The 24,763-nt window shown below is 50.0% G+C and overlaps 2 protein-coding genes and 1 long non-coding RNA gene across 5 annotated transcripts; 2 read left to right on the forward strand and 1 right to left on the reverse strand.

Annotated features, from left to right (window-relative positions):
* The first annotated feature begins 1,741 nt into the window (after positions 1–1,741).
* SERPINF1 (serpin family F member 1) lies at positions 1,742–10,023 on the forward strand. The gene is made up of 8 exons (XM_081172394.1): positions 1,742–2,105; positions 4,537–4,631; positions 5,003–5,198; positions 5,285–5,440; positions 5,983–6,186; positions 6,426–6,568; positions 8,557–8,767; positions 9,612–10,023. The coding sequence occupies exons 2-8, from the start codon at positions 4,545–4,547 to the stop codon at positions 9,866–9,868; spliced, it is 1,254 nt and encodes a 417-aa protein (XP_081028520.1). The 5' UTR covers positions 1,742–2,105; positions 4,537–4,544; the 3' UTR covers positions 9,869–10,023.
* A 701-nt stretch (positions 10,024–10,724) lies between these two features.
* Positions 10,725–24,752, reverse strand: SMYD4 (SET and MYND domain containing 4). Of its 3 annotated transcripts, none has more exons than XM_081172347.1 (12): positions 24,571–24,751; positions 23,422–23,489; positions 22,516–22,655; positions 21,693–21,837; positions 19,481–19,570; positions 17,645–18,776; positions 16,147–16,329; positions 14,782–14,957; positions 13,687–13,822; positions 13,027–13,143; positions 11,848–11,971; positions 10,725–11,072 (listed from the first exon to the last, which is right to left on the reverse strand). In XM_081172347.1, the coding sequence occupies exons 2-12, from the start codon at positions 23,422–23,424 to the stop codon at positions 10,898–10,900; spliced, it is 2,421 nt and encodes an 806-aa protein (XP_081028473.1). In that variant the 5' UTR covers positions 23,425–23,489; positions 24,571–24,751; the 3' UTR covers positions 10,725–10,897. The 3 variants fall into 3 exon arrangements, with proteins under 3 accessions (XP_081028473.1, XP_081028472.1, XP_081028474.1); XM_081172346.1 differs by having other exon boundaries at positions 24,212–24,751; XM_081172348.1 differs by lacking the exon at positions 23,422–23,489 and having other exon boundaries at positions 24,212–24,752.
* LOC308574520 lies at positions 11,079–24,247 on the forward strand. Its single transcript, XR_014002518.1, has 3 exons — positions 11,079–11,654; positions 22,443–22,639; positions 24,189–24,247. It is a non-coding gene; the product is annotated as an uncharacterized lncRNA (long non-coding RNA).
* Positions 24,753–24,763: the final 11 nt, after the last annotated feature.

Here is a 24,763-nt window from a genome sequence, read left to right on the forward strand (position 1 = left end):
AACACTGCACTATGCTAGCCAGGGACTGTGGCACCCAGAGGACGAATTCTCAAGGTTAGGTTATTGCCACAAAGGTAAAGGTAAAGGGGATGCGGGTGACGCTGTGGTCTAAACCAGTGTTTCCCAACCTTTTTTGGGCAAAGGCACACTTGTTTCATGAAAAAAATCTCGAGGCACACCACCATGCCAGATGGGGAAAGGTCACTTTTTACTTATGTAAAAAAAAATAAAAAAATAGTAACAGCATAGAAGGTAATGGTTAGGCTAGCATCCCTCTTCCAAATATGCTAGGTTTTTATTTGCAGGGACTGTTCTACATGGGAAAGCATTCAGCACTGTCATTCTCCCATCTGCCATCTGAATTGGTACTATTCTGGGTCAACTTACTCTGCTGCATGTGTAGATGAAAATGGCACCAAGTGTGGGGGAGGGGGCAGAACAGGTTTCAGATACAGGATATTAAGCATACACGTACTTCAGACTGAACTGGTTGCTTGCTTTGCAAGTTTTCATTTCCCAAATGACTGCCTTGGCAAGCGCAATACCTACCAGGCTCAACGCCGGTCTCGCGCTGCCGCTTCCCGCGCTCTCAAGGACCCGGGAGGAGGAAGGCGTGAAGGGAATCCCGAAGGTGCGAAAACCTTGCGCATGCGCAGGCCTTCCGCCTGCGACAGCCCAGTAGGCCGGCCGAAGCGAGCGGCGATGGGATGTGGGAGGGAGCTCGCTCGCCGCCCCGCGTGTGCCTATGTGGGGCACGTTACAGCCCCGTGACGTCAGCACCACGCAGGCAGCCAGGCAGGCAGACGGCGAGAGCCCCGCGCTGGGCGGCCTCTCCTTGCCGCCGCCGCCCCGCCTCTCGCCGCCCGACTCGCCCGCCTCCCTCCCACGGCACACCAGGCAACGTCTCGCGGCACACTAGTGTGCCGCGGAACACCGGTTGGGAAACACTGGTCTAAACCACTGAGCCCCTTGGGCTTGCTGATCAGAAGGTTGGCGGTTCGAATCTGCACGACGGTGTGAACTCCCATTGCTCTGTCACAGCTCCTGCCAACCTAGCAGTTCAAAAGCATGCCAGTGCAAGTAGATAAATAGGTACCAATGTGGTGGGAAGGTAAACAGTGTTTCCGTGCGCTCTGGCTTCTGTCACGGGGTTCTGTTGTGCCAGAAGTGGTTTAGTCATGCTGGCCACATGACTCGGAAAGCTGTCTGTGGACAAACGCCGGCTCCCTCGGCCTGAAAAGCAAGATGAGCACCACACCCCATAGTCGCCTTTGACTGGACTTAATTGTCCAGGGGTCCTTTACCTATTGCCACAACAGAATTTCCTTGGGCAGAAGCAAATAACTGAGCAAAGCCCTGACCATCGAGAACCAGGACTCCTGCTGAGCCCTTTTGTCTCTCTGCCATCATCAGGTTTTGCCCACACTTTCAAGCCAATCTTTGCAGGGTTAAGGATGAGAAACTTTGCCAAAGTAGCAGAATGCAAGAAAAGTGTTTAGCAGTCTAGCATCTGGGTTATGAAGAAATTAAACTTGGTTGGTTAATTATTAATCTGTCCCAGCATTTGAATAAATACAAGAGTGTGCACCCACAAAGCATGTTATGTGCCTGCACGTGTGTGCAGGGTGGGTAATTAAGACTCCACCCCATCTCATACTAGCAGCACACCTCCAACCCCAGGACTCGTACTGATCTTGGCTCTGCTAGGCTCCACTTTTCCAGCCTGGGCCAAGCTTCATGGAGCAGGGGTGTCGTCAATGGCTACTGGCCAATGGTGATTATGCTCTGACCCCATAGAAGGGGAAAGTGCTCTTGTACTTGGGTCCTGGAAAGGATGCTGGACTAGATGGGTCTCACACTCCTCCCTGATCCAGCAGCCAGGCTCTTATGCTCTGCCTTGCAGCACAGCTGTCCATGCAGTGTGGAAAACAAAAGGAGGCTGCTTTAAGAGGGGAGCTGTAACTTGAAGCCTGCTGATGGCTGGGCTGGGATAGCCTGTGGGCTGGCAGCTACAGCAGCAGCAGCCCAGGCAGATGTGAAGCTCCACACACACTCACACACACAGCCTGGTCAAGAAGGACTGCAGTGGAGGACAGGAGCCTGAGGTAAGGAGCTTATTCCAGCTGCCCAGGGGTGTGGGTGGGTGTAAGGCTACTTTCCTTTGGGGCGTAGAGCGCAGCGCAGCGCAGCAGGAAGGCAAAACTCAAAAGGGAAAAAAGGTCATATTGGGGTGGGGTGGAGGACATGGGAGCAATGTACATTTTTTTCACCCTCTTCCGTCAACATGTGCCCTACTTTAGAAGTATTGTCTCTGCAACAGAAACCAAATGAGAGTTTAAGAGAAAGCACCATCAGCTCCACTGGTTCTGCCCAGGAGGCAGCATCAGTTAAGAGCCAGGCAACACCTCCATTTTTTCACTTGGAGAAAGAAGGTCCCAGTGTGAGATTTTGTAAAAATAGGACTGTTTTTGTAAATCCTACCCAGGGCACCAGGGTGCTAATGACAGATCCTCTGACAGCTGAAAAAATTCCACCCTGAGAGAACAAAGCCTCAGTCCACCATTCAGAAAGAAACCTGCCTTTTTATTTCAGACTTGCAGATGGCAGAGATCACCCACCACCTCATCTGACAGCTCCTTTTCTCTTGCCTCAGGTGCCTCTGGTGTGTGTGGGGGGGGGGAGAGAGAGAGAGGTTCAGAGTCTAGATTCTTCTCCTTCATAGAAGCAACTTACAAAGGGGGGTGGGGGGTGGACCACCCTGTCCCAGGAACCACCCAATGTTGGCTAAAGTAGCAGCTCTTATTTTTCTCATTTTGGCTGTGTGCTTAAGTTTTGTGCTAATGGGATCCAGATGTCTAGGCCCACTCAAGCAAGCAGAGTTTCAGCATAGGTTTTTGGCAAATGTGGAAATTCTCAGCCTGGCAATGGGGATCAAGCTGGAGCATGATAATCTCCTTTCTGAGGCTCTCTTCCCCAGTGTGGAATGGGGTTACGACCAACATGCCAATAGCCATTTGCATCTAAATAAGGCATAACACACACACACACACACACACACACACACACACACACACCTCTCTTTCTCTCTCTCTCTCTCTAGTTCTTCTCTGGTTTCCTCGCACAGTTAGGGAAGGGATTGAAAATAAAACTGCCAATGACATAATGCCATTATAAAAATCTATGGTGTGGCTGCATTTGGAATAAGTGTCCAGTTCTGGTCGCTTCATAACAACAACAACAACAACTTATTTATTTATACCCCTCCCATAAAGCTGCGTTTCCCCAGCCACTCTGGGCGGCTTCCAACAAAATATTAAAATACAGTAGTCCATCAAACAAACTAGAAAGGGATATTGGAGAGCTGGAAAAGGCTCAGGAAAGTGCAACGTTTGGGAAAGGCAGCTAAGAAGAGACCGGATAGAGGTGTCTAAAACCAAGCATGGTGTGGAGAAAATGGATAGAGAGAAGTTTCTCTCTCTCCTAAGACTAGAACTTGAGGCTTAGGCTGAATGTTGGAAGATTCAGAGCAGAGGAAAGAAAACCCTTCTCTGTGGAACTCGCTCTTGCAGGAGGCAGGGATGGCCATGAAGCTGGATGGCTTTGAAAGAGGATTAGAGAAACGCACAGAGGAGGAGAGGGCTATGGATGGCTGCTGGCCACAATGGCTGTGTTCTGCCTCCACTATTGGAAATAGTAAATGCCTCTCCATACCGGTGGCTGGGAATCACAAGTGGGGAGAAGAGTGTGCTTGAGACATGACCACTCTAGATCTGCAGTAATTTGAAACTTTTGTGCCATCCTGGTGATTTGGCTGCCTTCCCTTTAATTGTAGCCTTTTAAAGACCTAACTACTATTTCCACATAGCCCTTGTGGCGCCAGCTTTCAGGGACATGGCTTTGGTGTCTGCTGGGGTTACAGGCTACCCTTTGGACTGGATGCGGCATTATCTAAGTCTATCCCCTGCAAACACAAGTGATGAATTCATGCCAGAATTCTGCAAAACAAGAGGTCTGCTTCCCCTGCCCCAGTCCATTTCTAGGACTGAATGATTCACGATGGGGGAAAGAGGTGCCTGTGGCAGTCCAAGGAATTGCTGGTCTGGAGTTATTGCACAAATTGGGAAGTCTTTACTGAGGAATACTCAGCTTTGCTACTGGGGCAAAGTTAAAAGCTCAAGGTTTTGATTCATGTTTAGGACCGTGACAAGCATTGGACTTGAGCTGTGATTCTTTCATTGTTTCTTGCTTGGAATATTCACAAGGGGGGTGGAAATAGTAAATATTACTTGTAGTTTTATTGCTTCTGCTGGCTCATGGGAGCAGGGCAGTTAGTAAGACATCAGCAAGTACCAAAGCCATGCCCACCGCAGTCTTCTCTTTAATGAAACAGGAAGTGAGATTTTGTTGGTTTGTTTTAAATGAAAGTCCTGGGAAATGAGTTCCTGCCTCAGTGCTCTGTCCTGTATTTGCAGCTCCAGCTACAGAGAGAAGGCTCAGGGGGACAGCAGTTAACTTTGTTCGTTCTTTCCTCTCCAGGCCCCGCCATGCGACATCTGGTGGTTCTTCTGTGGCTGGGACTCCTAGCCATCTCCTGCAGAAGCCAGGACTCTGGTACCAGGAGCAGCCCACAGGTCTGTCTGAGGCTTCAGGGCCCCTCCCAAAATACTGAACACGACCCCTGAGGCATTCTGCATGTCCCCTTTTGTTTAAAAACTAGCAAAAGGGGGCAGGGACTGGCTGCATAACCTAGCCCATGGCAAGCTGGGGATGAAAAACCATATGCTGCCTTCTCGCTTTTGTAGAGAAGTCCCTAGGATGTTTCTACAGCAGTCTCTGTTAACCTGATGCTCTCCAGATGTTTTAGACTACAGCTCCCATCAACCCGTGTCCAAAACATCTGGAGGGCATGGTGGCAGCGAAGGCTCTCCTTAAGGCATTCAGACAAATGGAAGGAGTCTTAGGGACGGGACAATTCTGAGCAAGCAAATTTTGCCTTTCACAGGATCCTGAACCCGACAACACAGAGGGAGCTGAGGAGGAGGAGGACCCCTTCTTCAAGAGCCCTCTCAACAAGCTAGCAGCTGCCGTCTCCAACTTTGGCTATGACCTGTACCGTCAGCAATCCAGCCAGGCTCCCAGCGCCAACGTCCTGCTGTCCCCCTTCAGCATTGCCACTGCTCTCTCTGGCATTTCCCTTGGTGAGCTCATTTCTGTTCCATCCTTTCCTAACATCACCCATCCCGGGGAGGCGAATTTCACAGGCCTTTTTCTTTGTGGTTCGTAGGGGCAGGAGAACGGACCGAAGGTATAATCTCTCGTGCTCTGTTCTACGACATGCTTGACAAGGCCGGTATCCACAGCACGTACAAGGAGCTCCTGACCACCATGGCGGCTCCCTCCAAAGGCCTGAAGAGTGTCTTCCGCCTCATCATGGAGAGAAGTAAACCTTGTGACCCTGGTCCCCTAGTCACAGGGGATGGCAAAGAGGCAGAGTGGACGGCCACTGGGAACATGGTCCAGCAAGCAGCAATTCCTGGTCCCCAAATCAAATCATCCATACTTGCAGGATGTACCCATTTGCCTTGGTAGGATTGGATATTTGGGCAGCAGGCGCCGCCTAACCTAGCCACTCTATTAAAAAGTCTGTCAGTCTCATGAGCAATTTGGCCCAGGCTGTTTGGAGCCAGTGAGCACCAGCCCAGCCTCAAAGTCCAAGGCAGAATTAACGCCTGCCTTCTGCATGATTCTCACTGTTTTCTACGAAACAGTTCCTGTTGAGAACTGCTAAAGTTACTTCTGATTTAGTGCCTGGAAGGGTTTTTTCATTGGCTGCCTCTGGGCAAGTGGCTCTAGACAAGTAGGCTGGACCAGGTCACCTTTGGCTGCCTCCACATCTGTGGCTGCATGAGTACAGGCTGTTAAGACCTCCAAGTACTGAGCAGGATGGGAGCTTTCTGGTCTCACCCCTTCCCACTCCCCTAGGGCTGAAAATGAAAATTGGGTTTGTGAATGAGCTGGACAAGGCCTACGGAGTCCGCCCCAGAGTGCTGAGTGGAAACGCCCGGGCAGACCTGCAAGAGATCAACAACTGGGTGCAGCAGCGGACCGGCGGGAAGGTCACGAGGTTCTTTGGCGAGATCCCTGCTGGAATTAGCATCCTGCTCCTTGGGGCAGCCTATTTCAAAGGTAAGGGGAGACCTGCTGAGAGAGGTGCTCAAGGAAAGGAGAAGGTAAGGTCCAGTGGCGGGCACCTTGGAGTGGCAAGAGGTGTCTCCAATTCCTTGAGGTTAGGATCACAGAAGAGGGTGAAGGCTGGGCTGTGTCTTCTGCTTCTCCCCAGGGGGAGTCACTGTTCCAGCTGAAGCTTTTCGAAGGAAGAGGGAATTAGGAACTCGATAACGTTTCTTCACCTTCTCTAACAACAGGGCAGTGGGTCACCAGGTTTGACACCAGGCTGACTAAGCTGCAGGACTTCCACCTGGATGAGGGCCGGACGGTGAAAGTGCCCATGATGTCAGATCCCAAAGCCATCCTCAAGTACGGCTTTGACTCTGAGCTCAACTGCAAGGTCAGTACAGGGAGCAGACTGCAGAAAGGGTCTCCCTGCCTGCTTCACAGTATAAGGGCAGGCAGGCTTTCCTTCACCAGTTGCTCCCTCTCATCACTAAATTTGTGACAAGAAGGGAACGGCTTCATTTGGCCGACTAAACTAGGTGAGGGTAGCCAAAGCGTCTCAAACCCTCAGTGAGTTAGGGACTTCCCCTGCATGTGAAGACAGGCTCTGGCGGATAAGAGGAGGTGAGAGCAATAGTGGGTCCAATGGTCAAGAGGGCAGTTTCAGCACGTGCCGTAGAGAGGTGAGGAGCGAGTGGGGTTTGTCAACTTGGGAAGGCAGTCTATCTAGAAGGAAAATCCTGGTCCTAAACCTCCACTGCCTTGTGGGATATCTTCAGGAGAAGAAAATACTCGGGAGTAAACCCTACACAAGTCCAGAGAGGAGTCCTTAAGATAGTTGGATGGCGCTTTGTATGCCTCCTTCCAGGAACTCCTGCCGCCAAACATATTGCTCTGCTTTCCTTTGGACCACATAAGTGAGGCTGAGAGAGGCATCTTGTCTTCTGGGCAGCCCAGGACCTCCATATACTGCCCAGACTTGCTCCCCAGGGAAGTCACTTCAGTGCTGCTAGTGGTTTGACTTCGCCTCTGAAGTCGCATTCCTTTGTCTCTCAAGACAGACGGATACAAACAACAACATTAATTGTTGCACTTTCAGTGGCCCAGATTTGTTATTTGCCCTTGTCCCCTTCTTCTTCCCAAGAAGCCATTCCTGTTTAGCAACACTGCCACTGAGAAGCGGCCAGATATAGCCACCTGCCCAAGATCCCACATGGAACCCTGAGGACGGATTTGAACCTCTGCATGGATATGCTATTGAAATATAAATGTGTGCCAATGATGTGCCTCCATGGGTGGCTCTGCCCTGCTATAAGCTAAAACTGGCCAGCAAAGATTCCCCCGTTCCTTGCAGGTTGGCAACTCATTCACACATCTGGAGCAGTCCCTCCCACCCTGTGGCTTCTCTCAGAGGTCCAAGTCAGAGAGCAGCACAATCCATTGCTTATTTGGGCTGAAGGCCAGGAGAACTAGGCAACATAAGATGGGGTTGTTTTGGTTCATGAAGAATTGCAAATTTTGCAAGTACAGTGGTACCTCAGGTTACATACGCTTCAGGTTACAGACTCCGCTAACCCAGAAATAGTGCTTCAGGTTGAGAACAGAAATCATGCTCCGGCAGCCCGGCGGCCCCATTAGCTAAAGTGGTACCTCAGGTTAAGAACAGTTTCAGGTTAAGTACGGACCTCCGTAACGAATTAAGTACTTAACCCGAGGTACCACTGTATGTCAATTTCTGCAACACATTTGCAAGCTAAACTTGGAAGCTGGGGATGAAAAAGAAGGGATTGTAAACTGCAGCTTATGCACTGAGAACAACTTTGATTGGGTCATCTTTCATTTTCAAAAGTGCCTCTCTTCAAGTGGTAGGACCCTAGCCAGCTGCTGCAATAGAGAATGAAGGGTGTTCTTAAGTGTTGCAGGTACAAATGCCCCATGGATATATGTGTGCGTGTGCAAGATTCAAGCCTTCTAAACATCCCAAGACCCCAGTTTCCACCTGCCTACGACTGTTGCCCCGGCTCAGTCAACAACTTCCCCTTTTGCTTCCCAAAGAGCTGCACCCGTAGTCCCAGTGACAAACACATCCAAAAATCCTCCTCTGGAGCATAAGCTTCTTCCCACAGGCTGGGAACAAACAGGATCCCCTGGGCCGTGGCAACATTTCTCAAGCCATCTATGATGGCTAAGACATGCATGAACAGAGGGAAAGTACCTTTGTAAGAGTGGGGCACACAGCTCACTCTGCAACGTTCCTTTTTTTTGGGGGGGGTGTCCTGGGCTGAGCGAGTGGGTCAAAGCCCTGCAAGGAGCACAGATGGAGGAACTCCTTTGAAATGTCAGCACCTAAGACCTTTCACTTTCTCCGACTCCCATTTCTAGATTGCTCAGCTGCCCCTGGCAGGAAGTGTCAGCATCATGTTCTTCCTGCCCCAGAGTGTGACCCAAAACATGACGCTGATTGAAGAGAGCCTCACCTCAGAGTTCATTCATGACATAGACAGGCAGCTGAAGACTGTCCAGGCGGTGCTGAGCATACCCCAGCTCAAGATGACCTCTGAGACGAACCTTGCCAGCACACTGCAGGAAATGCGTATGTACCCAGCCCAGTTCTGCAGCTGAGGTGGGGAGAGAGCGTGAGTGCAGTGCTGCACTTGGCAAAATAGATACACCCAGCAGGGTGGATGAAGCACTGAAGGTTACAAGCCCCTTCCCTTCCCTTACTTTTGGACTGGCTGCCTTTGAACATGGAAGGCCATTCCTAGTTGCCAAAGCTAATGGACACAAAGAGACTCTGTCCACGTTGGGGATGGGCACATGCTTTGCCTGAAGAAGGGCCTCAGGTTCAATTTGCGGAGTCTCCAGGTGGGCTGTTTCCCTTCCAGTCAGTGCAGACACTGCTGAGCTAGATGGCTTGGTCTAAGGCTGCTTCCTCTACTCTTCCAGTGAACCCGTCTAATCTTCTGAACAAGTAAACTGCACTTGTGGCAGCCATAGGGCAACTGCAAGAAGCAGTGTGACCCTTGGTGCCAGTTTTTAGTTTACTGGATGGCGAGAGGTCTAGTATCACTCATGTAACTTCCATCCAACTGGACTGTGTGTGCACTGAGGGCCACAGCTCTATGGTGGAGCCCCTGTCCTGCATATTGAAGGTCTCAGGTTCAGATACCCTGCCTGAAACCCTGGAGCGTTAGTGCCAGTCCTGCCCAGACCAGGCTGAGCTCAGTGGACTTATGGTCTCAGGATAAAGCAGCCTCCTCTTTTCCCATGCACTGCCTTGGTCCAGCCATGTCAGCACCGATCTTCCTTGCGGGCCAACTCTCCTTAGTTTGTCAGTGTTGTCCTCTTCTTTTTGGCTAGGAGCCCAGGAGACGCAGCTTGGCTGCACCCCCGGCCAGTTCTCCCCCCAGCTAATGAGACACCCTCCTTCCTCACAGGGCTCCAGGCACTCTTCTCGACTCCCGACTTCAGCAAGATCGCTGTGAAGCCTGTCAAGCTCACCCACGCACAGCACAAAGTAGTCCTTGAGCTCAGAGAAGATGGCGCACGCCCTGTGTCTGCTCCAGAGATGACCGGACCCCTGAACTTCGCCATAGACTACCACCTGGACAGACCCTTCCTGTTTGTGCTTCGGGACAATGACACAGGCACTCTCCTTTTTATTGGGAAAATTCTGGACCCTCGGAGTGCTTAGACCCACCCCCCAAAACCCCATCAGAACAGCCTGTGGTCATCGGGGCGGAAAAGGGTTGGGGGTAGGTAGGTGGGGCCCGACTGCCCTGTTGCACTCTTGCTGTGCCCCATAACTGTTTATGCTTACGTGCTGCAATAAACATGCCCCAAGAACAACTGTCTGGGTCTCAGTAGTTCATTATCTTGTTGGTGACAGAGAAAGCATACCAGGGGAGACAGAATTATTGAGAAGGATGGAAGAGATAGCAGAGAAGTTACCTCTGTTCCCTGTTTTTCCTTCCCAGTGTCCAACACAATGTTCTCACCACTAGGCAATACCCTACTCCCCAGGGATCCAGAGAAGCCTACGTGTGCTTTGGGGGAGGGGGTTGCCTTCCCACAGTCCCCCCTGTACCTCTGGGGGGGGGGCCCTCTGACCTGTGTGTGCTTCGGGACAATGACACAGGCACTCTCCTTTTTATTGGGAAAATTCTGGACCCTCGGAGTGCTGAGACCCCCCCCAAAACCTGTATGAACCAACAGGTACCTCCCAATCCTGTGACTTGAGGACCCCCCCCGAGACACAGATGCATCTCCCCCTCCCAAAGCATGTACTTGATGGCAGCCACCACCTTCAATGCACTGAGGAAAATTTCATGGCAAAGGATTGCTGCTTCAGTGGTGAAGAAAGCATGTTTTGCATGGGAAAGGTCCAGGCTCCAGCCCAACCATCTCCCACTCCCAGTGGGAAAAGCCCTTCTCTACCGGGGATCCTGCCTATGAGAGGAGACCATCCTGGGTTTGTTGGCCCAAAAGTCTGACTTGGCACAAAGCAACTTTCTGTGTCCTCCTTGGAACAAGTGGGCAGAGGCAGGAACGGTTTTTCAAGCCTTTGGGGAAGTTTAATGAAGTTTGCCAATATCACATGATTTGCTCCCTGCCTCTGGCTGCCCAGAGTACAAAGGGTGTGTCCTTCCCATCATTCAGGTGTCTTCATCCCCGCCAAGGGTACCAAACAGCAGCCTAACTGGGCGGCCTGCATGTTTCTCACTTACGACATCTTGGCTCTCGCACTGGCAACAGAGGCTCCGCCTCCTCTGAGCAACTCCTCCAGGCAGGCTTTCATCTCTTGCAGCTCTTGCAGCTGGGTACTCTGGGGGCCGAAGTGCCTAGACAAAACATTCTCAGCCTCCTGGATGGTGTGCAGGGCTTCTGGTACAGCACGCCTGGCCACAGAGGAAAAGGAGGCATTCTTGAAAGGGCTGCAGCAATGGCTCCCTCCCCTCAACAGAACCCCAAGCTGAGCGCTGGACCTAATCTCAGCCACCCAAGATGAAGAGGAGTCCAGAAGGAGGAGAGGCTGAAGGGAGGGAGAGCAGGAGGCCTCAGGAAGGATGAGGAGGCAGCGAAAATTAGGGATGGAGGTTCTGGGGAGTGAATTATTAGGAAGAACTTTGTGTTATGTAACAGCAATTTGTCCACAATCTGGACAAAAATCTCTCTGAAAAGCAATTCATCCTGACCGTGGCAGGGAGGGGGAGAGAGGGGGGGAACCTCCCCCTCCACATGGCTTCCAGGCTTAGCAGCTGCTATTTACATTAAAAATATACACATGTTCTTAACATGCAATTAACTTCCCATGTGATTCAGCCCTTGAGTAACACAGCAAAGTGCTCAGGCTCTTCTTGGAGGGTTCCAGTGAAAAGGTGGCTCTTGCGGACACTTCCAGAACAGGACTTTCCGCCTTGAATAGATGCAGGGGTCAGATGAGGCGACCCCAAGACATGCCTCCCAGTCCTATGACACAGGTAAGTCCATTTTCTCCACAGCCCCTAAGGGGATGCAGGGTGGGCCACAAAACCCCTCTGGGCGAACCCTGCAGCTGCTTTCACTAGGCCAGCGCTGAAAAGCCCCTTCTGAAAAGCACGCTGCTCCTGTCCACTGCTATGTGGAAGCATGTGCCTCGTGAGCCACCACAGGGGGCGGGGGAGGGGCACTTACCCATTGAAGAGGACTTGTGCCAGTTTGAAGAGCTCCTGGCCTGCTTCTATGCTGGAGGGGCCGTAATGGGCTTCCACAGTCTGGATGCTGCTGCGTAGGTGCCCTGCTGCTTCCTGCCATTTCCCTGGGAAAGATTGGGAGCGAGGTAGGAGAAATAATGTGGGGATCATTTCACTGGGCGCCAGAGTGATTCCTTAGCCTCCTCACAGCTACTGCTTCATGCTCTCATTATCTTAAATGCTATCTATTTACGGATTACAGAGGGCTCTAGCTCTAAGCAATGGTGGTTGCCTGTATGCCTGTATGTATTATCTCATGGGCTGTTATCATCACAGCCCTGCTGCCAAGCTCCCATTTTAAGATTATATGAACCTTGCAAAATCAATCAATCATGCAAACTTACTACTCAAATGCAAACTGCCAAATATCAGTGCAAAGTGATGCATATTGGAGAAAACAATCAGGCAGACAAACAAACCCACCCCTAATTCCATATATGCAGACTTAGGGGATCTTAGCTGGCAGGGCTTGGGGTCACCGTGGTTACCTCAAAGACAATGATAATTCAGAGTCTGATTGTGTCAAAAAAAGGCAGATTCCATGCTGGAGGATGTTGGGGAAGCGGCTGAAAATAAAACTGCACTTATCGTAATGCCTTATGCAATTATTTGTTGCAAGCAAACTTGGAATAAATATAGCATACACAGTTCCGGTCACCCTGATTCAAGAAAGGATATCAGAGAGCTGGCAAAAGGTGTTGAAAGAGGACAAAATGATGAAAAAGCTGGCACACCATTTTTACAAGGAAAGGTTGGTGCATTGGGGCCTTTTCGGTTTAGAAAGACAGTGAATGCTGTGGGGGATGTGCTAGGGATATATGCAGTTATGATCAGCTAATGGGCAGGAGAGCTGAAGCAGGCTGTATTGCCTGCACAGGGATTGCAAAGCGCATTGCTTGGGATTCCCAAGGGCCTGACAGCCAGCGGAGCGCTTGGGATTTTGACAGTTGGGCCGGACAGGTTACCTGTCACTCATCTGTTATCATGTGATTAGCAGGTGGGTTTCTCCATGCAAGAACACCCCCCGCATCAAAGTTGATCTGCAGGGGTGGGGCCAGATAAGGCTCTGGCTGGCAGAGCCAAAAAGGGTTTCCCCCCTTAGTTTAAAATAGCACCTTACCCAGGGTGACGTAGGCCTGCGCCAGGTGATCCTCAATCTCTCCCACCATCAAGTGCGCTGGAGAGAGGAATCTCTTGGCATCCAACCTGCATTTCAGAAGCAGCTCCATCGACTGATCTGGAAATTCAAGATTGGGCCCAGGCCCAATTCAATTGTGAGATGGACACATGACAGCCTTGGCCATATTCACAAGAGGCCTGTGGGGCAGATTTCTGCTAAGATCTCTGTATTGTTTTGCATATGGAGGTTTGCTGTCGAGACAGATAAAAGTGTCACCTTTTGTTTTTATTGTTATTAAGGGCTGACTTTCTGTGAGATGCCTTGAGTGGCTCTTAAGGCTGCAGAAAGGTATGGCAGAAACGTTTAAGTAGCTAAACCCAGGGCTTCCTGGTTCCTACCCGACTCTTCTAGCTACACAAGCTACCCAGGGAGAGGCCCTGCCTGAGTTTCTTGGGTGTTTTTAAGCCTCACACTTTATCTGGCCTCTCCCCTTCAGTATTTCCCAAAAGGCAGCTCCTTAAGAGGGAACAGCCTGAATACAACAATGCTGCCCCCATGTGGTCATCAGGAACATGACATCCTAGGGAAGGTCATTTCTACTTGTGCCAACCAGTCAGTGAGGAAGCAGCAGCACAGGCACTTGTTGCAGAAGATGCTCACCTGGGTGGCCACACTGCAGAAGCTCCAAGGCCGCCTCGGACTGCAGTCGAAGGTCACAGAGCTGATGCTGGAAGTGATCCTCATGAACTCGTACTTTGCAGGCCCCACTGGAGCAATGGAGCAAACCCTCTGCGCCCTGGAAAAACCCACCGGACAGCTCCCTGTTTCTATCACATTACAGAGCCTCATCCATCACACCCCTGAGCCACGTGGTGCTGGGGGGGAAAGGGCACCCCATAAACCGACTCAGGCAAAGATCCAGCCCAATTTATGCAAAAATCGGTTTGAGTGTCTTTGCAGCAAATGACATGAGCGTTACTCTCGCAGTGAAAAACGTTAAGAAGGGCACCGTAACTGGATCAGGCCAAAGGGGTCCCAACTAGTACACCCTCCTGTTCTCACAACAGCCAACTCAGCAAGAAGCCTGCTATCAGGACCTGAGTGCAACAGCAACTCCCTCCACTTGTGTTTCCCAGGAGGGCAGTATAAAAATGTAATGAATTTAAAAAACCCACCAACCCACCAACTGCAATTGTTCAGAGGCCTTTACTGCTTCCAGCAGCAGCAGCAGAACACAGCCATTCTGGCTAGCAGCCATCAATAGCCATCTCCTTCTCCATGAATGTGTCTGTTCCTGTTTTAAAGCCATCCAAGTTGGCAGCAATCACTGCCTCTTCTGGGAGTGAGTTCCACAACTATGTGTGGAGAAATTCCTTTTCAAATATTCCTTTAGTTATATCATGAAAGGGGAAAGCAAAAGGATGCGAGGAAGGCTAAAACCACCAGGCAAGCACACCACAGTGTGGACTGGTGTCCAGAAGCTGCAATGGCCATACCATGCCTCTTCCATGTCTAGGTGCCAATTGGTGGGGAACGACAGTGGGAAAGGCCTGTTTGCCTTCATGCTGGCTCATGGGAACAGAATGCCTGCCTGGAGAGGCCTGTGACTTGATGCAGAAGGGCTGCTCTTACGTTCTTAACTATCATAAGCAGAGAACGTCCTCTGCTTGTAAACTGGAGGGCTGTGCCCCCCCCCCAGTCAAAGATGCAGCTACCCCGTTCAAAACCGCAGAAGCAACCCTGTCAGAGCATTACCTGCTGCATGGGCTTGTGGCAGGCAGGGCAACGGAAGAGACCGCCTTGGGAGGATGCTCTCTTTCCTGAGTTGGGCTGCAGCTCCTCCAAGCAGGGCGGACAGCAACATTCAAAGAAATACTGAGAAAGGAGCCGCTTACGCCTTTCGGCAGCCCGCATCCTGCACCTGTGAGGCCCTGTTGAGAGAGGACACAAAGAATAGCCACAGGAGCCACAGCCACAAGGGGAAACTGATCTGGAGTGTAGGGTGCTTGCAAAAGCAGATCAAAGCCACTGCTCCCACACCACGCTTTTCTGTGGTTCTGAGACCAGCTTCCTCCTGCTGCCTTTGCTTTGCCAGAAACAAGCAGACTTGCCAGCAATCCCAATGTTGTTTGAGCTCTCAGGTCTTGCCCCTCCAGTAACGTGGGCAGGTTGATGGCCATTAAAAAACGTATAAAAGAGTTAGAATGCTGCCTTCATTCAATTTAATGTTTAATGGATGGCTTTTAAAGGAAATAAGCATGGTCAGTTTTTTAAAGGTTGTAAAACAGATTTGGAGAGGTGAGGCTGACCAACAGCATGCCATCTCCCACTGCAAAACCAGAAAGCTTATTTCCCCTGAGTTTGGCCCTGAACAGGCACAAACACTTTCCCCCTTCTCTGTCCCACGGGGTCCTCATCCACTATCAACTCGCCTACGGGGAGGATTCCAGGAGAGAGCAGGAGGCAGTCAACGGCCACCTCAGGGGGGACCTTAAGGCTTTTTGTTGTTTGGTATGATTTGTATCATGAAAAGGTGGGATATAAATAACTGAAATGAATAATTGGACACTTTCAAGAGCGTGGCTCTTTTGGTGCCTTCCTGTGTGCACCTTTCACTCTGGCCTGAGCTTTCTTGAGCTGGAAAAATTCCATGCACTCAGGTCACCCAGAAATGCGATATTGTGCTAACTACTTAAAAATTTATATCTCGCTCATCAGTTGGCTGGGTTCTCAAATTCACTTTCAATCCCAGATACAGTAATTGAAATAAAAATGATAAAATCATAGAACTCAGCTGTAATCGTTTTGACAAAAAGCATGTTGAAATGTTGGAAAGAAGCAGAGAAATTGTTTTCCAAATTCCAGCATCCTGAGGAATTTGAGAGCAGCTCCCCAGAACTTCTTCAGCATCACCAAGAAACTAATGAGGCTGATCTGCAGGCATGAGGCCCGTTTTCAGTCAAGGAGGGAGAAAAGGGAAAGGGAGGACGTACAAGCAAGGTAAGATCCCAAGACCTACGCCACTGGTACATTTTGGCTTCTCTTGAGAGAAGCGTGACAGGGTTTCCAGGCATCAGTTCACCTGGCCCCCTCCTCAGCCAAATGATAGCAGTTACTCACCATAGCAGTGGAGAATCTCCTGCCCTCTTGGGATTGACTGCAAAGCTCTGACCTCTGCGGTTCTGCTGCTGAAAGTCACGCTGGTGTTTGGCTCACAGGAGTGGTTCAGGAGGCTGACCACGGGGTAGAGAGCTGTGGCCACACGCACCTGTTTGCTGCACGCCACTGGCCCATTTTCAGCCCCTGAGTGAAAGTGACAATGAGGCCTTTAGGGACAAGAGGAATCCATAAGAATATCAGAAGAGGCTGGCTGGACATCCGACAAGGCAAGATGGTGAGAGCACCATGGCTGAGTGGAGCACCTGAGGATCGCCCGCACCGACCGGGGCTGGGCGGGTTGGCAGGTCCTGGACCTGGCTGGTCCCCGTGCCAACACTGCCACCACCACTGGTGGGCGGACGACAACCAGGGAGGCCACACAGAGCCCCCAGCCCCACCAGTGGTCTCAACCCCACCAGGACTGGGAGCAGCCCACCAACGGCCCAGCGGACAACATTCTTTATAAATTTCACACCCAACACAAGTGCCACAAAGGCGCTTGGCACCATCTCACTGACCCACCCCTATTGCAAGTGAAAGGGGGGACGGCCTGTTCTCAAATAAGGCCATTCATGCCAGATGAGACACAGGACCAACTGGCTGGGAGCCAAATGGTCTAAGCTACCCCAAACAAACACCTATATAATTACATAAAGATTACTCTCTATAACCTACCCCCCCCAATCTTCAGCCCATTCCTAACACTAACCCCTGCTCTTCCCCCACCCACCACACTACATATCAGCACATTAGGTTCAATAGCCAATATAAGGTGAGAAACACAGAGAAGGGAATTATCCCGTAAAACAGACAAACAAAATGGCTAGCTTAAAAGCAATTACACTAAATGTGAGGGGACTGGGAAACCTGATCAAAAGAAAACGCACCAACTTGTAAGTAAACACCATGAAACCACACATTGCCTTCCTACAAGAAATACACAACCCACCCAAAGGAAGCCAACTCCTGAGCGAACCCCGCTTCAGTCAACAATGCGTGGCACCTGGCTCAGGATAGGCCCTTCCTAGAAAAGCTAACCAATAAACTGAAACTGACAAGGGGATGAATAGAAGAGGATGCGTTCACCCTGGTATGGCTCCCCTTAATCACCTTCATAGCCCAACAAGACAAAAAGAATCCATCAACAGCATACAAACCAATCTGGCTTCCTGACCCAACAAGCCCTCCCCTCCTCACCAATGCAAACAAACCCCATTGCAGCCAACCAACCACACCCTGCCCTCCAATACCTCTCACTACCAATGAAATATATAATGTGAGTGGTAACTGGTATTCAGAGGCATTTACTGCCTTCAGCAGTGAAGGAGAGAACCCAGCCAGAAGAATCTGGAGGCCTTTGCAGCTTCCAGTTCTTAAAAGTGCTTCCTCATGTATAACACTCTGCTCATCTCCTCTAGGGAGTCCAAGCATGAGAAAGAGCAATCCCATGTGTACTCACCTGACACGTGGAGTGCAGACACTGCCTGCGCATTGCACTGCAGCTGCAGCATGTGCCTCAGCATGGCCTCCCCTGGGACTTCCCACTCAGGACATGCTTTGCCAGCTTCTGGTCCTCCCTGGTCTTCAGGTGTGCTCTTCCCTGAAATGAAAGCCTCCAGACCAGCTTCTCCAAGCCTCTTGCACAAGGCAGCAACGCTCAGGCTGCAGAGGAGCCTGAGCTCAAGGCTGTGCTTTTCAGTGTGTGGCAAAAGGCAGAAGATGGCTTGGTAGGAACTGCTGTACCGCCCATCAGCATCACAGCCAGGAATGGAGGAGGCTGAGTTCTCTTCTACAACCACACTGGGAGCTGGTGCTTCAGCAACAGGTTCTGTCACCACTTCCTCTGTGTGTGACTGCTTTATTAAAGTGCTGACCTCTGCAAAGCCTGCCACCAGAACCGATCTTAAGGCCACATGGCAGAACACTCCCAATGTCAGAAGCAGTCCCCCGAAGGAGCACTCTCTGCTGTGGTAGGTCCTCCATGCCAGCTGGGCACAGGCATGGCTGCAGTACTTGGCATAGCTGCACCCCTGGCAGGGAACAGGCGACAGCAGCTGCTTCAAGCAATGGTGGCAGTGAAGATCTTCGTTAGCCGGCTGCCCATTCAACATGGCCTCTGCACTGCCTTGAAGCAAGAGGCTTTCCCCGGGGCATAGCACGCTTACAAAGGCTTCTTCCCTCACTAAGATTTCGCCAGGAAGGATATCCTTGGCTGCAACTAAATGGCGCCCTTTGCACGCAGAGAAGTTTAAGCTTACTGATGCAGAGGCACATGAAATCCTACTGCTCTCCTCCCAGGGCTCCAAATCCTTCTGGATCCTGTCAGACACAGCAGGCTGACAGACTGAACCACTCTTCCCTTTGCAGGCTTTGAGTTTCAGCTGGTTGAATTTACTAAGCAGCACATGATGGCTGGCAGCTTCCAGACTCTGGACTGCAGACATTTTCTCCTCCATGCTGTCTAGGGCTTCTGTCGCCTCCTGAAATCGACCTAGAGAAAGGAGGCAGTTGGCCTTCCGCAGCAACAGCTTGGGGAGCAGTTCTTCTGGGTAGCCCCCTCCCTGTGCCCTCTTAATGTCCTCCAAACAAACCTGCGGAGAAAAGAAAGGTTTTCTGAAAGCTTGAAAAGGGGGTTGTGGATACTACAATGTCCTAAGCTCTGCTTATTCTGTTGCTCAACTTTCTTATTACATTTACAGCTACAACTAGGTCCTCATCTGCCCCACCACTTGCCAGCTTGCTAGTTACAAGTGCCATGTATACCATGCAAGGTTCTCTTTGTGTTGTAAATGGCTTCCCCCAGAAGTGCTTACACGTTAATGATACTTCCCACACCCCTGCTCCCCCAAGCTTTCACCTTTCTACTTACAGGAAATCACTATCTTGCAGTTAACCTCAGTCAGGCACAACAAGCAGTGAGAGCTATTTTACAATCTTTAGAATCAGAGAGTGCATTACCATGTTAGAAACACAGGAAGCTGCATTATGCTGAGTGAGAATATTGGGCCATCTAGCTCAGTAAAATCTACACTGACTGACAGAGGCTCAGGCAGAAGAAGCCCTTCTTGGAAAAGCCAGGGGTTGAACCTGGGACTGTCAGAATGCAAGAACAATGCTCTAACTCTAAGCGATAACCCGGATTCCCCAAAGGTGGGGGAGCCCTACATATTGCAGTGCTTGCACTATACACACAGACACACAAATGCTTCTGGGGGCATGTGACTTTCTGACTGCCAGGCCTCCAACTGGAAACAATGGCTTTGGACAATGTGATGCTTGGTTGGCCCCAACTCACCTCAAACTGACCCAGGTGGAAAAGAGCTGCCGAGTGGTTGGCATAACACACTGCCATTTCTGGGCTGCCGGCTTCTGCGTGGGACAGTGCCTGGAAAGATCAGAGAAAGAGGAGGCCAAAATAAGTAGAGTGGCTAAAGGGCAAGAGCTGGGAAGTTTCTGGTTGGAACCTCAGTTCAGCCGCAGGACACAGCTAACTGCAGAGGCAAAATGCACTGGTGTGCCTTCAAAAGAGAAGGAGAAGAGTTTGGATTTGATATCCCGCTTTATCACTACCCAAAGGAGTCTCAAAGTGGCTAACATTCTCCTTTCCCTTCCTCCCCCACAACAAACACTCTGTGAGGTGAGTGGGGCTGAGAGACTTCAAAGAAGTGTGACTAGCCCAAGGTCACCCAGCAGCCGCATGTGGAGGAGCGGAGACTCGAACCCAGTTCACTGCTCTTAACCACTACACACACCCCCCCTTCACACCCATCTCTCTTATGAGTGGAAAAGACTTTGATGGGGGCCTTCTCTGTGGCAGTGCCCAAAATGCTGAACTCCCTGCCCTATGTTGGGATTTGCCTGGCCCATCCTTTTTATGGCTTCTCACTCCCAGGCTTTCTCTCTCACACACCCCTTTGATGGCTTTTAGTCTCCCAGCTATAGCTTTTGCTCTGCTGTGGTTTAGCTTTGTTAACATACTAGCAGTCTCATACGTGGCACTGCTCAGGATTTCTAAGAAAACAAAAAAAGCAAAGCAGTTTTGAAATCAGTAGTTAAAATCAGTGAAGTGCTGAAAGCTTCAGTCTGCTATCCAAACACCATCCAATTGATTCCAAACACAGATGAAAACCTGCTCCTTGATCTCAGAAACGACCATGTAAGAAGACTGAGCTAAATTCCATTTTGAAAGGTTCAGTCCGGCATCTTGATTCAAAAGGGCATCCAGTTCTACCCAAACGCAAGACAAAAACATGCTCCTTGATCTCAGGAACAGCCATGCAAAATTGGCGCTGTGGGTCAAACCACTGAGCCTAGGACTTGCCGATAAAAAGGTCGGCGGTTCGAATACCTGCGACGGGGTGAGCTCCCGTTGCTCGGTCCCTGCTCCTGCCCACCTAGCAGTTCGAAAGCAAGCAAAGCGCAAGTAGATAAATAGGTACCGCTCCGGCGGGAAGGCAAACGGCGTTTCCGTGTGCTGCTCTGGTTTGCCAGAAGTGGCTTAGTCATGCTGGCCACATGACCTGGAAGCTGTACGCCAGCTCCCTTGGCCAATAAAGCGAGATGAGCGCTGCAACCCCAGTCAGCCATGACTGGACCTAATGGTCAGGGGTCCCTTTAACTTTACCTATCTTAAAGAGGTGTCCAAATGCTGACAACTTTGCAAAATATATATTAGATTACCGTTTTTTCTGTATATAAGATGATGTTTTGTGAAAGAAAAAAAGAGTTAAAAATTGGGGGTCATCTTATACAGGGACGGTGAATGCACAGGGGTTAAAAAAAAAACACCATTCAACTTCCTGCAGCTGCTGTGAAGAAGCTGCCGGAACCGCCAAAGCGGTTTGGGCTGGTGCCTGTGTGTGCACCCACCCCCAGTGCTTTGAATATTTAATGAAATATCAAAGTTGTTCTCTGGTGTTTAAAATATTGATTTCTTAATTCGGGGTTCAAAAAAATAGGGGTCGTCTCATAGATGGGGGTGTCATACATGGAAAAATATGGTAGATGGATTTCAGTGTATTTTTGCATTAAAGGTAAAGGGACCCTGACCATTGGGTCCAGTCGTGGCTGACTCTGGGGTTGCAGCGCTCATCTCGCTTTATTGGCCGAGGGAGCCAGCGTACAGCTTCCGGGTCATGTGGCCAGCAGGACTAAGCCGCTTCTGGTGAACTAGAGCAGCACACGGAAACGCCGTTTACCTTCCCGCCGGAGCGGTACCTATTTATCTACTTGCACTTTGACGTGCTTTCGAACTGCTAGGTTGGCAGGAGCAGGGACCGAGCAACGGGAGCTCACCCCGTCGCGGGGATTCAAACCGCCGACCTTCTGATCGGCAAGTCCTAGGCTCTGTGGTTTAACCCAGCCACCTGTGTCCCATTTTTGCATTATTCGTGTTATATTGCAAACTTCGCTGAGAGTGCTCTGAGTGAAAAGGGGGGGGGGGGGATAAAAATCAACAAAATAAATAAATAGGTGTTGAGTGCCCTCATCCACTCTCAGGTCTTTACCCTGGAATAGAGTACTGCTGCTGTTCTATACTCCTTTTTTCGAAACCATTTGTTCCCCTCCTCCTTGCAGGACAGAGTCATCTTAGGATCTTTCTTCACACAATAGTACCTGGACAGCCTGAGCAAATACTCTTCATCTTCAGGACTACAAGAGGGAGAAAAGAGCAAGAGACAGGGGGAGAGATTTGAGACAGGTGTGCAGAGAGTCAGCACTAGAGATGTCACAGAATTCTGTCAAAACAGCAAATGAGAGCAGGAATGGCATTAGTTTGTGTGCCCATCTGCAAACAGGAATACATATCAGGCAGCAAATACAATTGGTATTGGCTGTTATAATCTAATGCAAGAACATAAGAACCAAAGGGGGCCCATTTAGTCCAGCATCCTGGTCTCACACTGGCTTGTGGGAAAGCTGCAAGCAGGAATTGAGCACAAGAGCAACTCTTCCCTGCTTTGATTTGAGCAGCTGGTATTCAGAAGTATTGTTACCCCCAGCTGTGAAAGCAGAGCATAGCCATCATAGCTACTAGCCACTGATAGAGCTCTCCATGCATCTGTCTAATCTTCTTTAGAGCCATCTAGGTTGGTGGCCATTGCTGCCTTTTCTGTCCACGATTCGCTGTCATTATTTGCAACATGCTCCCCTCCGAGAAATGAATGGCGTGGCACTGCATAACAATCACAAATTAACGATGTTATTAAATTTCACCATAGTCAAGCAGCTAGCTCAACGTTTTTGGTTTTTTTCAGAAGCCGAACTGCAGAGGAACAGCATGCAGGCTTCTCAGCAAAATATTCACACACATCACTCAAAGTTACTTACTGAAAAAGAGTCAAGGAAAGAAGAAAGCTGTCCCTGAGCGACATGGAGTGACAAAGTTGTTCCTTCAATAATGGCTGCAGTGAAGTCAGTTTCTGGCTAATGTAAAGCTTCCATTTTTCCACAGGTAAGTCCATGATAAGCTAGAAACAAATCCATCCAAATTTTGATTAACCATTCAGAGGCTATACAATCTACAGCTATTTGATAATGCACTGGTGTTCAGCTGGTGGGTTGGGACTCACTTGTGGGTCATAGAATCACATAACTGTAGAGTTGGAAGGGACCCCAAGGCATAGCTGTCAACTTTTCCCTTTTCTTGCGAGGAATCCTATACGGAATAAGGGAATTTCCCTTAAAAAAGGGGAAACATTGACAGCTATGCCCCAAGGGTCATCTAGTGCAAGCCTCTGCAATGGTAGGTTAAAACAATAGCACTACTACAATGCAAATATATGGTAAAAGATTAGGAAAAGTGCCCCAAATGCACATTTGAGTTAAAAGTGGGTCCTGGGCTTGAAAAGGTTGAAGATACCTGATTTAACAGAGGGTGAATTTAGACCAGAGCAGGTGGAAAATTAGTAGTAGTAGTACTTTATTAAAGTTATCCTTCATCCAAGGATCACAGGGCGGTTTACAATACAGTATAAAAACACAAAAATACATGCTCTAAGAATGACAAAAATATATAATAAATTGGGCATTTTAAAAAAAATCTCTTGCATCAAAGACATATGAGGGTGTGCTTCTGGGTGCTAACCAGGGATGAGGAATCTGCTGTGGCTCTCCCTTCAAATGCCTTTGGGCTCCCAATTCTTCTTGGCTCCAGCAGTCAGCATGGCTTGCGACCAGGGGCTGTGATGACATCTACGGACATCCCTCCCCCCCCAAGATATCCCCCACACCTACCATGCAGCCTATTTCACAGGGTTGTTGTGAAGGTAAAGCTGGGGCAGGTGAGTATGGTGCTTGTCACCCTGGAAGGAAGAAGAAGCAGGACAAGGACGATGACAGCAATAATTGTAATGTTCCAAAAAGCACTACAAATTCCACCCCCAGAGCTTTCATCCTATGCTGAAACCACACCTCTTCCCCCTGGCATTTGGCACTTGAGATAGAACCATAGGACTGTAGAGTTGGAAAGATCCCCGAGGGTCATCTAGTCCAACCCCCTGCAATGCAGAAATCTCAACCAACACATCTATGACAGAAGGCCTTCCGACCTCTGCTTAAAAACCTCCAATGAAAGAGAGTCCACCACCTTCTGAGGGGGACTGTTCCACTTTGAACATCCCTTCCTGATGTTGAGTCGGAATCTCCTTTCTTGCAACTTGAAGCCATGCGTTCGAGTCCTACCCTCTGGAGCAGAAGCAAGCAAGCATGTTCCTTTTCCATGCGACAGCCCTTGAGATATTTGAAGATGGCTCCCATATCTCCTCTTTTCCAGGCTAAACACCCCCAGCTCCTTCAACTGTTCCTCATCAGGCTTGGTCTCAAGACCCTTTGCCATCTTGGTCACCTTCGTTCCTGCTTCTCAATATCCTTCTTAAATGGGGGTAGCCAGAACTGAACATTGGTCTCTTTCTCTCTACCCACCCTCACAAATATTCATACACTTAATACCCAGCCTAGCATTGTGATTGCAGTGGTTTTCCCCCCCATTCTTTTTAATTCAGAATTTTAAACTGGGGTGACTCACCCTGGAACCTGCAGGTGAAGGTTGAGTACTAAGTTGTAAGTATACTGGTAATAGGACTATAATAGCAGTGCTGCAAAAGGAGGGGAGGAGAAGAACAACAATGGTTGTACCCAGTTCCCTAACCCCTCGCTCTTGCTTCTCGTACCCGCCTTTCCCCGAGAGAGGCTCAAGGCGGCTTACAGCTGCGGCAGAGAAATCTCTTGGCCCCTCTTGGCCTGGCAGAGAAGGGGTCTAGTCCGACTAAAACTGAGACACAACCCCGTCATGCTACTTGAGCGAGGATAATAATAATAATAATAATAATAATAATAATAATAATAATAATAATAATAATAGCAATGGCGGCAATAACACCGCACCAAGAAAGAGCGGAGGGAGGCTGTTCGGTGCCCCCGACCCTCAGTCTTCTCGCCCCCGCCGCCCCGACCACCAAAGGCGCCTCAGAAGAAGCGCCCGCGCGGGAACCTGCGCGCCTTTCCCCCTCCCGTTGTTTCCCCCCTCAGCGCGAAAAGGCGCGAAAGCGAGAGGAGGGCCCGGCGCGGCTGCGGCGCT

The sequence above is a fragment of the Podarcis bocagei genome, assembly GCF_964188305.1.
Source record: "Podarcis bocagei genome assembly, chromosome: 15".
In the NCBI taxonomy this organism is placed as follows: domain Eukaryota; kingdom Metazoa; phylum Chordata; class Lepidosauria; order Squamata; family Lacertidae; genus Podarcis; species Podarcis bocagei.